The sequence below is a fragment of the Anabrus simplex genome, chromosome 1 (genome assembly GCF_040414725.1).
Source record: "Anabrus simplex isolate iqAnaSimp1 chromosome 1, ASM4041472v1, whole genome shotgun sequence".
NCBI lineage: Eukaryota > Metazoa > Arthropoda > Insecta > Orthoptera > Tettigoniidae > Anabrus > Anabrus simplex.
In genome coordinates this window covers 1,108,184,343-1,108,201,824 of record NC_090265.1, presented here as the reverse complement: position 1 = coordinate 1,108,201,824, position 17,482 = coordinate 1,108,184,343, and the positions used below count along the sequence as shown (strand labels likewise).

The 17,482-nt window shown below is 39.0% G+C and overlaps 1 protein-coding gene across 2 annotated transcripts in view; it reads right to left on the bottom strand.

Moving 5' to 3' along the window:
- LOC136858067 (uncharacterized) overlaps positions 1-17,482 on the bottom strand; it is a 579,094-nt gene that overhangs the window by 428,456 nt on the left and 133,156 nt on the right. For both annotated transcript variants that reach the window (XM_067137317.2, XM_067137318.2), the window contains exons 8-9: positions 1,947-2,130; positions 1,742-1,863 (exon numbers count right to left, since the gene is read on the bottom strand). In XM_067137317.2, coding sequence (XP_066993418.2) covers positions 1,742-1,863; positions 1,947-2,130 — 306 coding nt within the window. The remainder of the gene's footprint in view (positions 1-1,741; positions 1,864-1,946; positions 2,131-17,482) is intronic.

The following is a 17,482-nucleotide window of genomic DNA, read 5'->3' as shown; positions in this document are numbered from 1 at the left end:
TCCTTGAGATCATTCGTCATATGGGGTTTGACCGCATAAACTTTCCTTTTAACGCAGTCCAAAAGAAAATAGGCACACACGCTGAGATCGGGCGAACGAGCAGGCCATGGAACATCACTATGGCAGGAAATGACATGTCCAGGGAATATATGGCTTTAAATTGGCATTGAAGGCCTAGATGTGTGCACAGCAGCAGCGTGAGGGATGATGAACGTTTGCTGTTGGGAACTCGTCCATGTCGACCAGCAATGAAATGGTGCCGGAATCTTCGCTGCGTAACAGTTACAGACTCTCCTGTCTTTGAAAATGTCAACACAGCAAACTCTCGATGTGCAGCATTTCACAGCACATCACAAATAAAACGGTATGGAGAGTGGAGTTCATCCCATCCTATCCTGTCAGCATGCATCTTTCCTAGCTGAAGCTACAGCCAGTCTAAAAACATCAATCTTTTTGCCGGACCCTGAATAAGGTAGAGCCACTTTTCACTGTCCCATCACTGCTCACAGCTGGCCCCGGGATGTAGGGGTAGCATGCCTGCTTCTTACCTGGAGGCCCTGGGTTTGATTCCCAGCCAGGTCAGGGATTTTTACCTGAATCTGAGGGCTGGTTTGAGGTCCACTCAGCCTATGTGATTACAATTGTGGAGCTATCTGATGGTGAGATAGTGGCCCCGGTCTAGAAAGCGAGGAATAACAGCCCAGAGGATTTGTCGTGCCGACCACATGACACCTCGTAATCTGCAAGCTTTCGGGCTGAGCAGCGCTCGCTTAGTAGGTCATGGCCCTTCGGGGCTGTTGTCCCGTGGGAGAGGATCATTGCTCACAGCATCAGTATTTGCAAAATTCAATTAGCATAATTAATTTACCTATTATACTTGATTCAATGAACAATATTACTTGAAAGTTCCCACTTAATTTACCAGTGCATACTGTAAATTACTGAGCAGCAGACCTAAAAAAAAGGGGAGAAATATCATTTTGGAAACAATGTGACTTACATAGGATACGTAGCTAATTTGACTTCTTGATAAAGTGTAGGCTACTTATAACATAATCAGACTAAATTCTTTATATTGCTTAACCTCCAACTCGCCATTCAATATTCACACATTTCAATAGACAGAAACTTCTCAGAATATTCTGAATGTAACACGGTGCGTACCTGTAACAAAAACAGTTGCTAGCAGACATACCGTATATGATGATGCATAGTGCTTTCAGAAGAATCTGAATTACACCACCTCACCTGAAAGGTTTTGCAGTGAGGTGACCGGCAGTATGCCCAAAATCCATGGAAGCCCACCTCTTTGTAGAATTTGAACTTAGGAAACATGACAACCTTGTCAAAAGCTAAGATAAATAGATCTGAAGAAGTAGGATTAACGAGGAAAGAGTTCATGTGCGTATATGAAGTAGAGTTGCGTGTTTGTCCTTGTTCTTTTGCGTTTTTACGTTCATCCCCCTCCTCTTTGCACACTATCAGTTCATCTATTCTTACTTGTTTCTGCATTCTTTTCATTCCTTTAAGTTTCACAATTGCCTCGAGTTGATCAGTAAGGCTCTAGTCATATAATCTTCACATTTAAAACAGTTAAAAATATTTTTTAACACCTTTTTCTCAAGTATAATATAATAATATACTCCATATACAGAAAAATAAGTTCACTACCACACAATTGCATAGTTAGAACCATTAAAAATAAACACTTTCGACTAAGAATTTAGATCACTAGCCTCACCTCATACTTAGAAAGAAAGAGGTCTTCCCTCAGCCCACCAGGATACTCTCTCAATAACCTCATTATATTTTTCTGTATAAAATGAGGAACAGTCACATTATCTGGATAGTTGTGATGCTTGTCTGCAAAATAAGAGGACGAAACTATTAGAAAGCAAAATAGCAAATAAAGCATTATTAGTCAAACAGAATTTAACGTGTCTCACCATATTCTGGATTGAATAAGTCGTGATTAGTAAAACGAGTAGGTATCGGTTTTCGGGCATCCAATAGCATAAAATCATTGCCATAAGGTCTCAGCACATGGAAAACTTCAGGTAGTTCAGCTGCCATCTGCACCATACTCGTGAAACCGTATGACCGAAAATTCAGTGAAGCACCAAACTTTTCCTAAGAAGTAAGGAAAACGTTATCAACAAATAATTTCTTAATTATAATTACACATATCTCTGTCTCTCTAATACATAAGAAGAAACTTACAAATCAGTTGGTTAGATAGCAACATATTTTAAAATACAACTAGAAGCTAATAACCTACAGCATGACAGATATCTATTACATGCCAGCAGTAAAGGTCTGTATTAGTACAAACTTGATGCTATTTGTGAGGAAGTTATTTACGTTTGGATGCACTGGCGTAGCCAGGGGGGGGGGCAGGGGAGCTGGCCCCACCCCCCAAATATTTCCTGAAACTAGAGCGAGGATCAGCCGTTGTTTTACGTACGGTACCAACAACTTAAAAACTTACGCCGAAATGTTAAGTTAACGTAGCGATAAAGAATCTACTAGTAAGGCTCAATAGGGCCATATATAATTCTCCATATTTATACTGCTTGAATGAAAGGAAGACAATTAAGGTTGTGATGCGCAGGGATATTTCCCTGTAGAGGTCTCACTATTGAGAATGTAACCGTGTGTCGACAATAATGTCAAGACATGAAGAAAGGGGCAATTAGCAAGGGATTACTCAGTAGGGGGCCGGAATGTGACCACCAAGATAACGGGGGCCACATCCAGAAACATTTGCAAGCTTACAACATCATGTCAGCTATTGCATATCGGTTCCAGGAAACAACAATGTCCTAGGAATCCTCGGGTTGTACTGTGGTTGAGAGATGTGCTGTGTTTAAGTTTCAGCGTTGGGAAGACTGTGACGGGATTGTGAGCTGCACGTTAGTTCCTCATTTTGTGCCATATAAGTAACTTTTTTTGAAGAGGAGCCGTTTTGTCACTGAGAAGCCAACACTAAGTGCATTCTCGGTAAGTTATGAAAAACGTTTTTTTTTTATTCTTACAGTAGCAAGACAATCGCGGATGCGTGCCTAAGTTCGATAGGTGGGCCTGTATATCTTGTCAAATGCCCAGAGACTAATTGGAACCTCAAATGGCACCATCAAAAGTGCGGGTAACTTTGTAATTGGCAGGCGTGATAACTCAGTCCCAATGGTTCTATCTTCTCAACAGGACGGCCCAGGCTTGAATCGCAGTCGATACATGAAGCATTTTTAAAAAGGGAAATCACGTTCTATTGATACGGATTCTACTTAAAACACTAGATCCCGTCCCTTACCTTTCCTTGTACTTTTGAGCCAGTACCTCATCATTTATGGTGGTGTATTTTGAGTATCCAACCATTCTTCGGACCTACCTTGTACCTTAAATGGTGAGTGGATGCAGCGGCGTACCCACAAAATAATTTCAGTGGGTGGGGTGTAAGTCCAGACCAGTAGTGTGGATACAACTTTTCCTTGGAAGGGGTTGTGAAAAGATTTTTTAATTTTTACCTAGAATTTGCTTTACATTGCACCGTAGGTCTTATGGCGACGATGGGAAAGGAAAGGGCTGAGAGTGGGAAGAAGCGGCCATGGCCTTAAGGTACAGCCCCAGCATTTGCCTGGTGTGAAAATGGGAAACCACAGAAAACCATCTTTAGGGTTGCCGACAGTGGAGTTTGAACCCACTATCTCCCGGATGCAAGCACACAGCTGTGCGCCCGTAACCGCAAGGCCAACTCGCCCGGTGGATATGAAAAGAAAGCCGGTCCTACCGAGTGCGGTGACGGATCTTCAGTAGATATTGTTGGTTTTGATTGTTACCATGTACAATCATACCTTCTGTACTCTTAACATAAACCGACTGCATTATTGAAACTGTTCCTTCTTCGTTTGTGAGGAAGCGGAATCTTCATTTAATTTGTCTTCTTAAAAAAAGGAACCATTTTGGTACTACACCCCGTGAAGGTGACTACCTTCCAGGTCATAGATATTTCGATTACGGGAGACTCAAGGCCAACTCTACTGCACCCACAAACAAAGCTATATCCTCCCCATCCCATGCCTTTCTTAACTCTGTCAGTGCCGGGAATCGAATGCAGGATGCCTTAAGTCAAATTCCAAATAAGGAGACCTGAAAGTATCCATCCAGCCCCACGGTGTAGGGGTAGCGTGCCTGCCTCTTACCGGAGGCCCCGGGTTCGATTCCAGGCCAGGTCAGGGCTGGTTCGAGGTACACTCAGCCCACAGGTTTATAATTGAGGAGCTATCTGACGATGAGATGGTGGCCCCGGTCTAAAAAGCCAGGAATAACGGCGGATAGGATTCGTCGTGCTGACCACACGACACCTCGTAATCTGCAGGCCTCCGGGCTGAACAGCTGTCGCTTGGTAGGCGATGGCCCTTCGGGGCTGTTACGCCATGGAGTTTGGTTTGGAAAAGTGTACAGAGAAGGAAGCGACACCCCAGCAAGGCTCTTCAGCTTCCAGCTAGTTCTTCTGTCCGGCCTCGTGCATTTAGGACAGTAAGAAAACGTACGCCTTAATAAATGCTCCTCATAAAACCTTTGTAAAAGTACTAACTGCATCTATTTCTAACAATAATCACAAACGCCTTCTTTTTATGTGGTTCAGTTGGTTGAGTCGCTGCCCTTCTGAGTCTGAGTTCGCAGGTTCAAATCCCGGCTTGGGTCGGTGGCCCTTAAAATGGTGTTGAAATGGCAACAGCTCAGTTTCGTTGGTTTCTGGCACGTAAATAAAAATTATACATACGAATATTAGCGTCATAAAACTCTAACTTTATACTACTATATTCTGTATCCCAGGCTTGCGTGGAAAAGTAATTAACAATTTACTTTACGTCGCACCGACACAGATAAGTCTTATGGCGACGGTGGGATACGAAAGGCTTAGGAGTGGGAAGGAAGCGGCCGTGGCCTTAATTAAGATACAGCCCCAGCATTTGCTTGGCGTGAAAATGGGAAACCACGGGAAAACATTTTCAGGCTGCCGACAGTGGGGTTCGAATCCACTATCTCCCGGATGCAAGCTCACAGGTGCGTGCCCCTAATTGCGAGGGAAACTAGTAGGACAAGGTAAACCCTACACAGCATACGTTGTAAGGAGTACCCTTTCTTTACCAACTAACAAAATATCTATACCCATATGCTTTACATTATATATTTATTTATTTATTTGTTTGTTTGTTTGTTTGTTTATTAGTGCCTTCAGTACAGTACAGTGGTGAAGTTAGGGCTCCAGGCCCTCTCGTACACTTAACCGCATATTAATCAGAATCTTAAATAAAATACTGAGATACTTAAAATAGTTAAAACTACATAAATTAATAGAATTGAAAATAAATGTAAATAAATTACTCACTAAATTAATATTAGAACTAATAAATAAAAAACTCTTAAAATGACTAATCCTCAGGAACGCACACATTCATCAACCATTCAGTCAGCCCCCCCAAACTGAAATCCTGGCTACGCTACTGTTTGGATGGCTAAAGTATCATGGACACTAGACCAACAAAAAATAATGCTCTCTCTCTCTCTATTTCTTGGCAATACGATGATTTAACAACACAACACTTAATGTAACTGGTTTGTATTCCTATGACAAATGTACATCAATAAGATCAGTACTAAATCACTGGGTGTTCTCTAGCTTAGAACTGCCAGTCTGTCTTCTAGAAAGACTCACCAATCAAAAATTATTTTACAGATGTAATGTTATAGTACACACATTTTTAATACCCCAATGAGTAGAATACATTATGGTTTCCTCTGCCAAAGTGCGACTAAAGCCAATAAAATAATCTAAAAAAAGACTTAATGTAACTGATTTGTATTCCCTTGTCAAATGTATAACAATAATATATGCTAAATCATTGGATAGTCTCTAGTTTAAAGGACTGCCAGTCTGTCATCCTGGAATACACCAATCAAAAACAGATGTAATGTTACAGTACACACATCACTAATACCTCTCTGAGTAGAAGCATAGAATACATCCACAGTTTCCTATGTCAGAACAAGGTGACTAAAAGGGGTGATTAGATCACAAATGGATTTAAATTCAAACCATGTTTATATTTATGAAAATATAAAGGCCAAAACACCCATAGTACAGAGTTACGATTATAAACAAATTTATTTTGACACAACATAAACTTTTCGTCTTTTTTTTTGTTGGTAAAATGTCACAAACCTCAACTTTATGTTCTTTAACCCTGGAGAAGGTGTGTGGGGGACGTGTCACCCACGTAGATTTATCTTTATTTTGTTGGTAGTTAACTCACTCCAGGCTCTTGCGTCTTTCAGTACCTTACAAGGGGATTGCTGTCAATAACATCTGATTATCATACTATTTATTGTTGTATTTGTACCAGAACCAGAAGACGCTGAACATCGTTGGGTGACGGGTGTTCCCCATGGGCCTATTCGTGTTACAACTTTTCTTTTTTAAGTTTTATCCATATTTCACATGATATCTGTGGTTAGTTCAAGGGAATGCCTACATATCAACTGTAATCTTATCAATATAAAGGCTCTGGGTGTTCATTCGTTTTACGTAACCATAAGGTCGCATATAGTTGTGACGGCATCAGCAATATTCCTACCGGCTAGCATGTGAACATGAAGGACAAAAATTCTGAGTACTGTGGACTCTTCGGTCAGAAGTGGTTGGTTAGATGAATCATTTGGTGGTGAGTAGGAAATTCCCTTTGAAGATACAGAAACCAACAGTTATTATTCGTGACCAAGAAATTGAGTTTGAGCAGGAAGAGGAGGAAGGTAATGAAGAAGACACACCTGATGAAAGGGAGAGGATGAATCACCAAGGTTTTACATTAGAAAGAATGAAGAAAAGTAAAGAAATTAAACACTTAACCTCATTAAAACCGGCAGATACAATACCACATTTACCAGGCGCAGGGGGCGGGAAGTTCAAGTTATGGGATGTTTGTTAAGAATTTTGGGGTTTAAATATGACACTAAATATATTTTTGTGTTAAAGTCTATATATATATATATATATATCGAATAAATCAGGTTTTCCATTGTAACGGTTCAAATACCGTTACAAGCATTCCTCTGTATTATTGTTGTTTTAACTATATTATTATTATTATTATTATTTGTATTAGTATTATTATTATTATTATTATTGTTATTATTTGTATTATTATTATTACTATTAATATTATTTGATTCAATTCTATAATCTGATTTTGCTCTGTATTAATTATCACTTGCTTCAATGTATTTAATTTATTATGTATATATGTTAGCATTAAAATTATGTAGAGTGAGATTTGCTGCCTAATATCAGATATGGATATATTTTGTGAAATCTTTAAGACATTGCCACATATGGTGTAATACTGTTACAGTAACTGTTGAGTCATCGCTTGTTACTGTATGCATTTAGAAGTATGAGATAATTTATGGAGTTCCTAGTTTGCCTCAGGCAACACAATCTGTAACACTTTGGAGCTGGGTGGGAATGACATCATGAACTGATTTAACTCTGACGTGGGTGTAATACCATGTGACAAGTGTCTATATATAGAGGAGGATCCTATAGTGGTTAGTCGGATGGAGGCGAACAGTGAGATAGTCAGTCATCAAAACTGAAGCTAAAAAGTATCCGGAACCAGCATTACTTGACATTAGTGCTATCCGGTGATAAGTTTGAATTCTAAGATTCTCTCTCTCATCCCTCAGAGAGACGATTGCACTCACTTGTTCCTGGAAGACTGTCTGCAGTTCCAGGGTTAATGCAATCATTTTTGCCAGTGTTTGATGAGAGTTCTGCTCTGTTGGAAAACTGTGTGGTACTATCTGTTACTCTTCTTTCCCATTGCAATGCTTGTGACAACATTTTGTGCATTCAAGGCATCTGATGACTAAGTAATGGGGCTGATGGATTACTGTTTTATCTTTTTGCGACAGCTGACTACATATTTAGGGCATATCATGAGAAACAGGCAAAGATATACTTCACTACAATTGATTCTCCAGGGGAAGATAGAAAACAAGACCTGGAAGAAAATTTTTGGCTGAAGAAATTAATAACATGATTCAAGTACAAATTCTGAGGGACTTTTCAGATCAGTTACAGATAAAGGATGTGTTGCCATGCTGACTGCCAACATCCAAAATAGAGAGTACCCCAAGAAGAAGAAAAAGAAAAAGAAGAAGAAGAAGAAGAAGAAGAAGAAGCAGTAGTAGTAGTTTACTACACCTTTCCCTTCATTACTTTCAATTTGGATTAAATAGGTACTAATTAAACAAATCAAGAAATTTGGTCCTGTCAATATGCAACAGTTGCTTAATTTACCTACACCTGCAAAATACTGAAGATGTGGAGGAACCGTAGTCATGTATGATTCAAGATGGCAGTAAGCAGCTCTGTGGTGATGAGAGTTCTCTCTAGTTTGTCTTATGTTCTTAATGGTAAAAAGTGCAGCAACATCCGTAGAAGTATTAACGAAGCACTCCTTGACAAACCGAGAACTATGCACGGATTTAGAAAGAGAAGAACGCTTGTTAGTACAGTAAAACCTACCTTCAACTTGTCTTAAAAATAGAAATGGAAATAATTAAAATTACTTAATATTACAATACACAAGACCTCACTGTAAAATATTCAAACTAAAAAACACACATTAAAATCTCCAACAATTCTGTTTCATCTTATAAATCTCATTTTTATCTTGTATTGGCATCAACTGACCTCATGTTGATGTTGAAGGATGAATCCCACCTTCCACAACTTGTTTGCTTTTTATGGCTAGTCTACGTAATCACAAACATATTCCAGCTTAAAGTCTAGTTAAATGACTAAAAAGGTACAAGTTTTGTTCCACTGATTTGGAACATCTTCAACTACAAACTGTATAAAGATACAAAAATTTGCACATATGAATTAAAAAATTCTTATGACGACAATGATAAATATTCCTTCATAATGAGTTAAAACACTCAACAAGTCAATGTTCAAATTTGTAATAAAATCTGTGTGTAAGGGATCCTAGAAAGTGTTCTTCAAAATGCAGGAGTTCCTGTAGTTTTTTAATATGTGGATTACAATAGACTTAAATTTGTAATACCATGACCTGGGAAAACTCCTTAAGAAAAACTGAGGTTGAGTTTAAATCCTGATAGAAAGTTTTGAGGTGTTGAAGGAACCAGTAGCGGCGATCGGGAATTAGAAGTGAGGGGGGGGGCACAAAAAATATGTAGATAACAGAAAGTACCCAGGTCCAATCAATACAGCCCGGAGGGTGATAAAAAAATTGAAAAAAAAAAATTGCTATAAAAAGTTTTTGATACACTTTGAGCAAATTTCGATAGAGACGTAAAGCTTGACACTCTACCAACCTAGGTGCGGTAATAACAGTACTATACAATAAAACTTTCACCAAAGTAACAATAATTACACATATATCACAGTTAAATAGAAGTACGGCATGATTTTACAATTAAAATGTAATTTAGTATTTGACTACACACTAAGAAAGTAACAGACACTAGATTTAAGTCAACAGACACATTGAGCGAGACTGCCAGACTGACAAATGCAGGTGCCCTTAGATAAAATATACCCCTGCTACCCTTCGCTGCAGAACATGCTACACATTGCTCCGCGGGTCTCCACAACTTGCTGTGGTGCTGTACAAATTGGTCAGCCACGAAGAAAGACATATTTTGCCTGTTTCCGCTAAATATTTTTCTTGATAATAAAATAAATTAAAGGAAAGAATTAGTTGAAAAGACAACAGGGTTGTACATTTAAAAAAAAAGTAATTCCCAGTTTCAGGCAGCTAAAATAGAATATAAATTTAATTTTTGCTCCACGAAGTGGGAGGAGACTGCACCCGCATGCCCCCCTAATCACCGCTACTGGAAGGGGCTAAGCGTATACAGCTGATGACGTAAAGGATGTAAACAGAGATGGGACTGGCCAGGAGACTCCCTTCAATATTCAATTTTTCCCCCACCAGTGTAGCGAACTGAGATTTTCTGACTCATCGGGTACTCCTAGGTAACAGATTAAGTAAAAGGGCATAGTTCTATCAAGATTTAACCTCACCTTTGGTTTTTCTCAAGGAGTTTTCCCCGATCATCGTATTTCAAATCGACAAGTTATTTAGATTTCATAATAAAAAACTACAGCATTCCGAAGAAACAAGATCACTTTCTAGGATCCCTTAACCACAGATTTTATTACAAATTTGAACAATGACTTGTTGAGTGTTTTAACTCAATATTAAGGAATATTTGATTTCATAATTTCCATCATAAGAGCTTTTTATTTCATACTAGTTGATGTACCCGTGCTTCGCTACGGAATTCTACATTGTATACGGAATTCTAGGTTCGGTAGTGTACACGCTGTGAGTAAGATTGTAATAAATTGCATAGCTCTTAACGTTACCCAAGAAACGCGACAGGGAAGTCACCAAACACATTTTTATATGTGAAGACTGGGCTAGGGAATTTTCACTGTAATGATAGGCCCTCTTGCCTACCATCAGTCACAATCAAGTTGGGGAATTTTAATTATAATGGCAGGCTCTCACTCTCCACCTGCCTTTTTACATCTTCAGAAAGACTGCATTAGTGGTTTTCCCAACTGAAATCAACACAGATCATTACAATGATGCCAGCAGGAATGCCGCGATTAAAAGCAATGCTATCATATGAAATAATCATATCAAATAATCATATGAAAAACCACACATTTTCCCACTTCTAACGAACAGTAGTACAATGCCGATCTAACAGTCCAAAGTTCCAGTGCTGGTATGACCAGACAGCCGTGAGCTGTGAACACTTATTTTCTGGAGGGCGAAGAGTGGAGAGTCCAAGGGCAAAAACTATGCCCTTTTACTAATCTGTTTCCTAGGAGTACCCGATGAGTCAGGAAATCTCAGTTCACTACACCTGCGGGGAGCAAATTTGTCTGACTTGGAGGCAAATGTTTCCTCCAAGCCAGAGGAGAAACCCCCTCTTCACTGCTAATATGGAATAAAATGAATGTAGAATTTAATGAAAGTGAAGAGGAAGAAGCTTTTCTTAAGAAACGGCTCCTTTTAGGGTTGAATTTTTAGTTATTTAGTGAATTGTGGTGCTATACTTTGGAATAAGCCTAAATTGTAATTCTAGACCAGGTCATATTACCACCACCACCACCACTACTTAATGAGCCTCTGCCTTAAGTATGCACACTGCTCATTCAAAACAGCATGTCAGAGTAGGGATTGAATAGCTGCAATACTATGATGAACCAGTGTGTTACGCACCAGCAGTATCACAAAATGTATGAAACAGAGGAATGGCATGCTAAAGAAGAAAGTTTTCTAACTCCTCAGCTATTTCCTGCCAATATTCAGTCAGGCTGTTATGCTCAGTATGCAGCATAAGACAAAGAACATCACAACAAACAATGGTCAATGTAATGTTATTGTTGATCAATGTTATGCACTTTGGATATTGTAGGCCTTCACATTTAGTTTTCTGAAATACCACTCGTGCAGTCGCTACGGTTAAACTGAATAAAACATAAAAGATCGTAAATTGTATTCTCCATAACTTTTGTAGTACTTTTCGATACGTCCAATAACGTAAGTACCGGTATTTAAAAATAGGTGCCTTCCCCTAAAATACCATTTTATCCAGGATGAAATAAATTGTTTATAGCTTCGACTGTAGTTTCTTATTCCCCGACTCTATATACCAATTTACTTTAAAACCTGTTAACCCATTTTCTCGTGGCTCGTCCTTGATATAGACTTAACAAAAATTCAAATTCATGAATATCTGTATTATCATAGCCGGCATGATAAAAATGTATACGACATAAATGATCGGAAATTTAATTCTATATGACTTTAGTTATAACCAGCCTCCGTGGCTCAGGCGGCAGCGCGCCGGCCTCTCACTGCTGGGTTCCGTGGTTCAAATCCCGGTCACTCCATGTGAGATTTGTGCTGGACAAAGCGGAGGCAGACAGGATTTTCTCTGGGTACTCCGGTTTTCCCTGTCAAATATATCATTCCAGCAACACTCTCCAATATCATTTCCTTTCATCTGTCATTCATTAATCATTGCCCCAGAGGAGTGCGACAGGCATCGGCAGCCGGCACAATTCCTATCCTCGCTGCTAGATGGGGGCTTCATTCATTCCATTCCTGACCCGGTCGAATGACTGGAAACAGGCTGTGGATTTTCATTTTCATGACTTTAGTTATGTAGTATTTATCGATAGGACCACTAAGAATATAAATATTTGAGAATTAAATTTTAGGCCTTCTCCTTAACTACCATTTCACTTAGCATGAATGAAATGATTCATAGCCTAGATTGTAGTGGCTCACCACCCAACTTTACATACTGATTTTCATTAAATTCTCTTCAGCCCTTTTCTCGTGATGCGTGTACATGGGTACAGACAGACAGATGGATGGACGAACGGACAGACAGAAATTACGGAAAAGTAACAAGTGCATTTCCTTGTTACTGTGGACATGACAGATACATAAATACCACTTTTCAAATTCTGAGCAATGTACAGACAAAACTCTTATTCTATATATATAGATGTGCCAATGTTTGTATCTTTATACACAATTTTAGTTGAAGATGTTCCAAATCAGAGAAACAAAACATGTATAAAACAAATTCAAGTAAGTTGAACATCTTATTCTACCTGGAAATCGGGTGACTACGACAATCTAGTTAAAAGCAACCCAACTCATTCTGACACCACAAAGGCAAGCAGTTCACACCACAAAAATTGAGAGGATTCTCCACCAAACTTCCTTCAATTTGCAGTAACCCTCCCATATTTACTTAAATACTTAAGCAAATTACTTATAGATGAGCAATTTGATGCAATTTGCTTTCCGCTGCCTCTAATTTCAGTTTAAGAATATTGTTAGTTTTACTTTTGTCATCTAACTGCTTTTTTCAACCTTTCAATTCCTTGTTAGGGCCATACTATTATTACAGACCTGGGGAGGTAGAGTGGCTGGGGAAGTTAGAGTGGCTGGAGGAGGTGGTGAACTTGCAATAGTTGTGTTATGTTCTGAATCTTTAACAATTCATCAGCCATTTGTTTATTCTTCCAATTCTCCTTCTTTCTTACTCTATATTATGTAGAACATCTAAATCTATAGAGGGAACAGCATCTTTGCTAAGCACATGTTTGAGAGGAAGCCCCAACAATTTGCCCTTTTCCTGTTTAAAATTGCTACCATATGAACGTTCGGAACAAACCTAGCACGAATCCCCTCTCTATTTTCCATCATGCCCCATCTTTGGACCCACTGCTTTCTTTGCTTCTCATTTACTGGGAAACTGAAGCATTTGATATGACTTTTGAAAAGATCTTGTTTGGTTTTTGCCCGGCTGTTACTGCAAAGAGCACCAGTACACCTCATACCAGGCATGTTTATATGCAACCCAAGACTTGAATCAAGCTGAACTCAGAATAACACTGGAATAAGAAAGCAGCTATTCACCATAGGATCAGTTGCTAACTCATAAAAACCACCATGAAGCTAAAAAAGATAAACTACAACTTACTTGCACAAATTAAAGTAACTCGCATGCTATTTACATGTTACTGTACAAGCTCTTAGCGAGACCAGTGGCGAGTGTGATCCTGCAGCGAGGCAGGTCTAACCATAATGTTAAAACCCGAGTGTAGCCGAAGCCATCAGAATGCAGAAACCCTGTTTTAGGCAATCTCTTTATATACCAACCTTGAATTACATATACATGTGGAGCGATATCACACCATACATTCCTCTTTCAACAGTAGGAAGAGGAAGAGAGGCCATAATCTTGACAATATTCTTGTTTCCTTCATAGTAACAGCACAGTGTGAGAAACGTATGGGTGAGCTGATCTCCCCCAACACACAGCACAGAACCATCATAAGTGTAGTTAGTGCTGTGGTGAAGACAGAGCAAGCACCCTTAAAAGCAGGTCCTGGCGTATGTTCAGAGAAGATCTCTACAGAGAAATAAAAATTCTCCTTGGCCAGAGATGTCTTCTGTCCAACAAATTTTGAGGAGAACCATACCCAGAAGATGCAGAACCTAGTACATTCTGGGCATTGAAATGCACTGGGATGAAGCAAGGGAAGCACAGCTTCAGTGCTCGAAATTCCCCTTAAATTCATCGTTTTGGATTAGTTATTTGCTGTATTTCCTATTTTTTCAGTGCTCAGTTATTGTCTCGTCTGCACGTAAAAGATCTGCTTCAGCATGCGCTAGTGTTAACAATGCCTTGTATTAAAGATTAATACCCAGCAGGTCGAACTGAAGCATGTATCACCTCATGTTGAAGATGTCCTAGTTCATTTCGTCATCAACACATAGCAGCAGCCAGCAGGCATAGACTGAGGGCGAGAATCCAAGGACAACACTGAATAGTGGGCGAGGAAACTTTCACTTCGAACCCCATGAATTGGACGCACCCCGTGACCTAACCACAGAGCAGTCAACTATAGTAGTAGCAAGTTTATTCTGAGTGAGTGAACAGTAGTGATATCTGAAGTGTACAGTATAAATTTTGAATAGTTATGTGTGTGCTTTTATGTAAATCAATGGCTAATAGTAAGTGTCTGTTTCAGGACACAGCCCGACCAATTTCAACACGTTCATTTGCAGAAAAGAGTGAAATTAAAAAAATGGTAGACAGGCACTGGAACTCCCCAATTTAATTCAGAAGTATAAAACGTTCAAGCGCCATTTTCCTGTAAATTCGTACGAGAAGCAGGATTGGCTTGCTGGTAGTACAGAATAAAGTGCTGTTATATAGCGACATTCGGAGAACTCAGAATAGAAACAGCATTAGATAAGCAACTGGGAAATTATATTTCGGAACACAATCGAAAGCTTACAAAAAATAGGGAAATGTTGATGCGTTTCATTAAAGCTGCCTGGTTTTTAGGAATACGCGAGTTATCCTTTAGAGGTCGTGATGAATCAGAATTATGAACAAATCACGGCAACTGCGTATAAGTACTTAAGTACACGGCAGAATAACACCCGTTGTTGGGGAATCACTTAGAAACATCGTCAGCGTATAGAGGAATTTCCAATAGAACTCAAAATGAACTGATTGACGCCGTAGCACCTTCTTTGTAAGAAGAAAAGTATGAATGGAAATCGGCAAATTTTGTAGCAGTATAGTAGACAAAGCAACAGATGTTTCAAACATGGCTCAAATGTCTCATATTTGTATGAGGGTGAAGTAAAGAAACTATTCATAGGCTTCAATGATGTAAGCTCTGATCACAGAGATCCAGCAATAGCCGAGATCATTAAACAGTCCTTAACGGAATTCAAAATTAATCACAAATAATTTGCTCAATCCCATGATGGGGCAGCCACCATGATGGGATGTTTAAATGGGGTACAGGCACCGATAAAAAAAACTCATCCGAGGCTTTATTCATTCATTGTTATGCCAATGTTCTGAACTTGGTTTTATCACAAAATGTCTGTGTGATACCTGAATGTAAGGTATTTTTTAGTACTTTGAGTTGCCTTGTTTCATTTTTTTATAAGATCTTCAAAACAAGCTAAATTCTTTGATGAGTTTTTGAAATGTAGACTTCCAAGAGTTTCACCCACACGGTGGAATTATTCTTCTAGACTCGTAAATACAGTGTTGAGGAACAAATCTCAACTGTGTGATGTGTTCACTGCCATGATAAATATTCCACGAACCTGATATTCTTGCGCCTGTATCCGGTTTCCTCTCTTCATTAGAAGATTTTACTTTCTGTTTTCTTAATATCTTCGACAAAATTTTTGCTTTCGCAGATGTTTTATTCAGCATTCTTCAAAAGAAGTCATTTCACATTGTGTACTGTAGGCAGAAAATCACTGAAACTCAACATCACATTGCGAATCTCAGAGAAAGTGTTGACAAAATGTACCAGCAAACTGTTTCTGATGTAAGAGATCCTTCTAAAAAAAGAAATATATATTCCAGGTGAATATTCTTTGAAAATTTTGAAAATGTTGGTTCTCATTTTCAAACCCGATTCCAATTTCATTCTAATTTGCACTTTCTAGGCCTTCTTTACAAAGACAAATTTCAGGACTACAGTAAAATGTTTCCTGAAAATGAATTTACAAGTCTGCTGGAATCATATGGCAAGCATTTTGTTAGCATTCGGTTGAAAAGCCAATTAATAGTGCTATATGGCAGCAGTGAATTCCACCAAAACAAGGACTGTTTTGAATTTGCTAAGCTAATAAGTAGTTCTCCTGCTCTGTCGTCAATTTTCCCCCAAACTTCCTTTCTTGTGCAATTAATATGCACAATTCCCGTGTCAACAGCGACAGTGGAGCGATTGTTTTCTGCTCTGAAAAGAATAAAAACTTATTCAAGGAACACGACGAGCGGAAAGAAGATTAACCAATGTAGCAGTAATATAAATCGAATCTCGGCTGTTGGAGAAAATTAGACAACTTTCTTTGACAGAACTGTCAGCTTCTATGCCAGCAAAGAAAGGTGTATGTATGGACATCTAACTTTAACATTAGGTGAGTTCTCATTTTTATTTACATTTAGTAGTTTTATTTGTTTGGTAGATAACTTAAATTTACAAAAATCATGGATGTATATAATTTCATGTGGCTATCCCTGCTATAAGGCAGACTCTCGAAGAGCGTGGGTTGCATCTTCTAGTGAAAATTCTGTGTGTAACTGTGATGGAAGGAAGTATTTCGTGGTGTGTGTGAATTGCAGATAGGAGAAAAGATTTTCATGACGTCACAAACAAGTCCCCTAACGAGGGGAATTTACCACTGAAGGTGAAATTCTCTGGCCCGGCAGGAATCGAACCCAGGTCCTTTCACTCAGAAGGCCAACCTACTAACTGCTCGGCCATTGTGCTGGACAGCATGAAATGTCGTCTATATATTGGATATCAACAGGAGGGAGCATATTCCACACCCACAGTAACCTCCTGTGTGTACAAGGGCCATGGTATCATCTCAGTTAAGCAAAAGCTGTTAAAAATGGGTTCACATGAAAATAGCTTTATCATAATCTTACTTGCTTTACATCACACTAACTACTTTTGCAGTTTTGGGAGACGCCGAGGTGCCGGAATTTTGTCCCGCAGGAGTTCTTTCACGTGCCAGTAAATCTACAGGCACGAGACTGATGTATTTGAGCACCTTCAGATCGTCGTTCAACCTATCCTTATTATTCACCTATTCTCTAAACCATTACAGTGTGTAAAATTAGGTCGCCAGTCAACAATGACTGTTTTTTAAAATAGCATAAACCAAGGGCTTGAATATAACATAACTCACAGCTGTTTCAATTCCACAAACTGTTGATTTGCCTTTTGTAAGAAGACTTCAACTTAAAATATGACCACGATTACAGAAACATCAAAAGGTTTTATAACATCCCTCGAGGA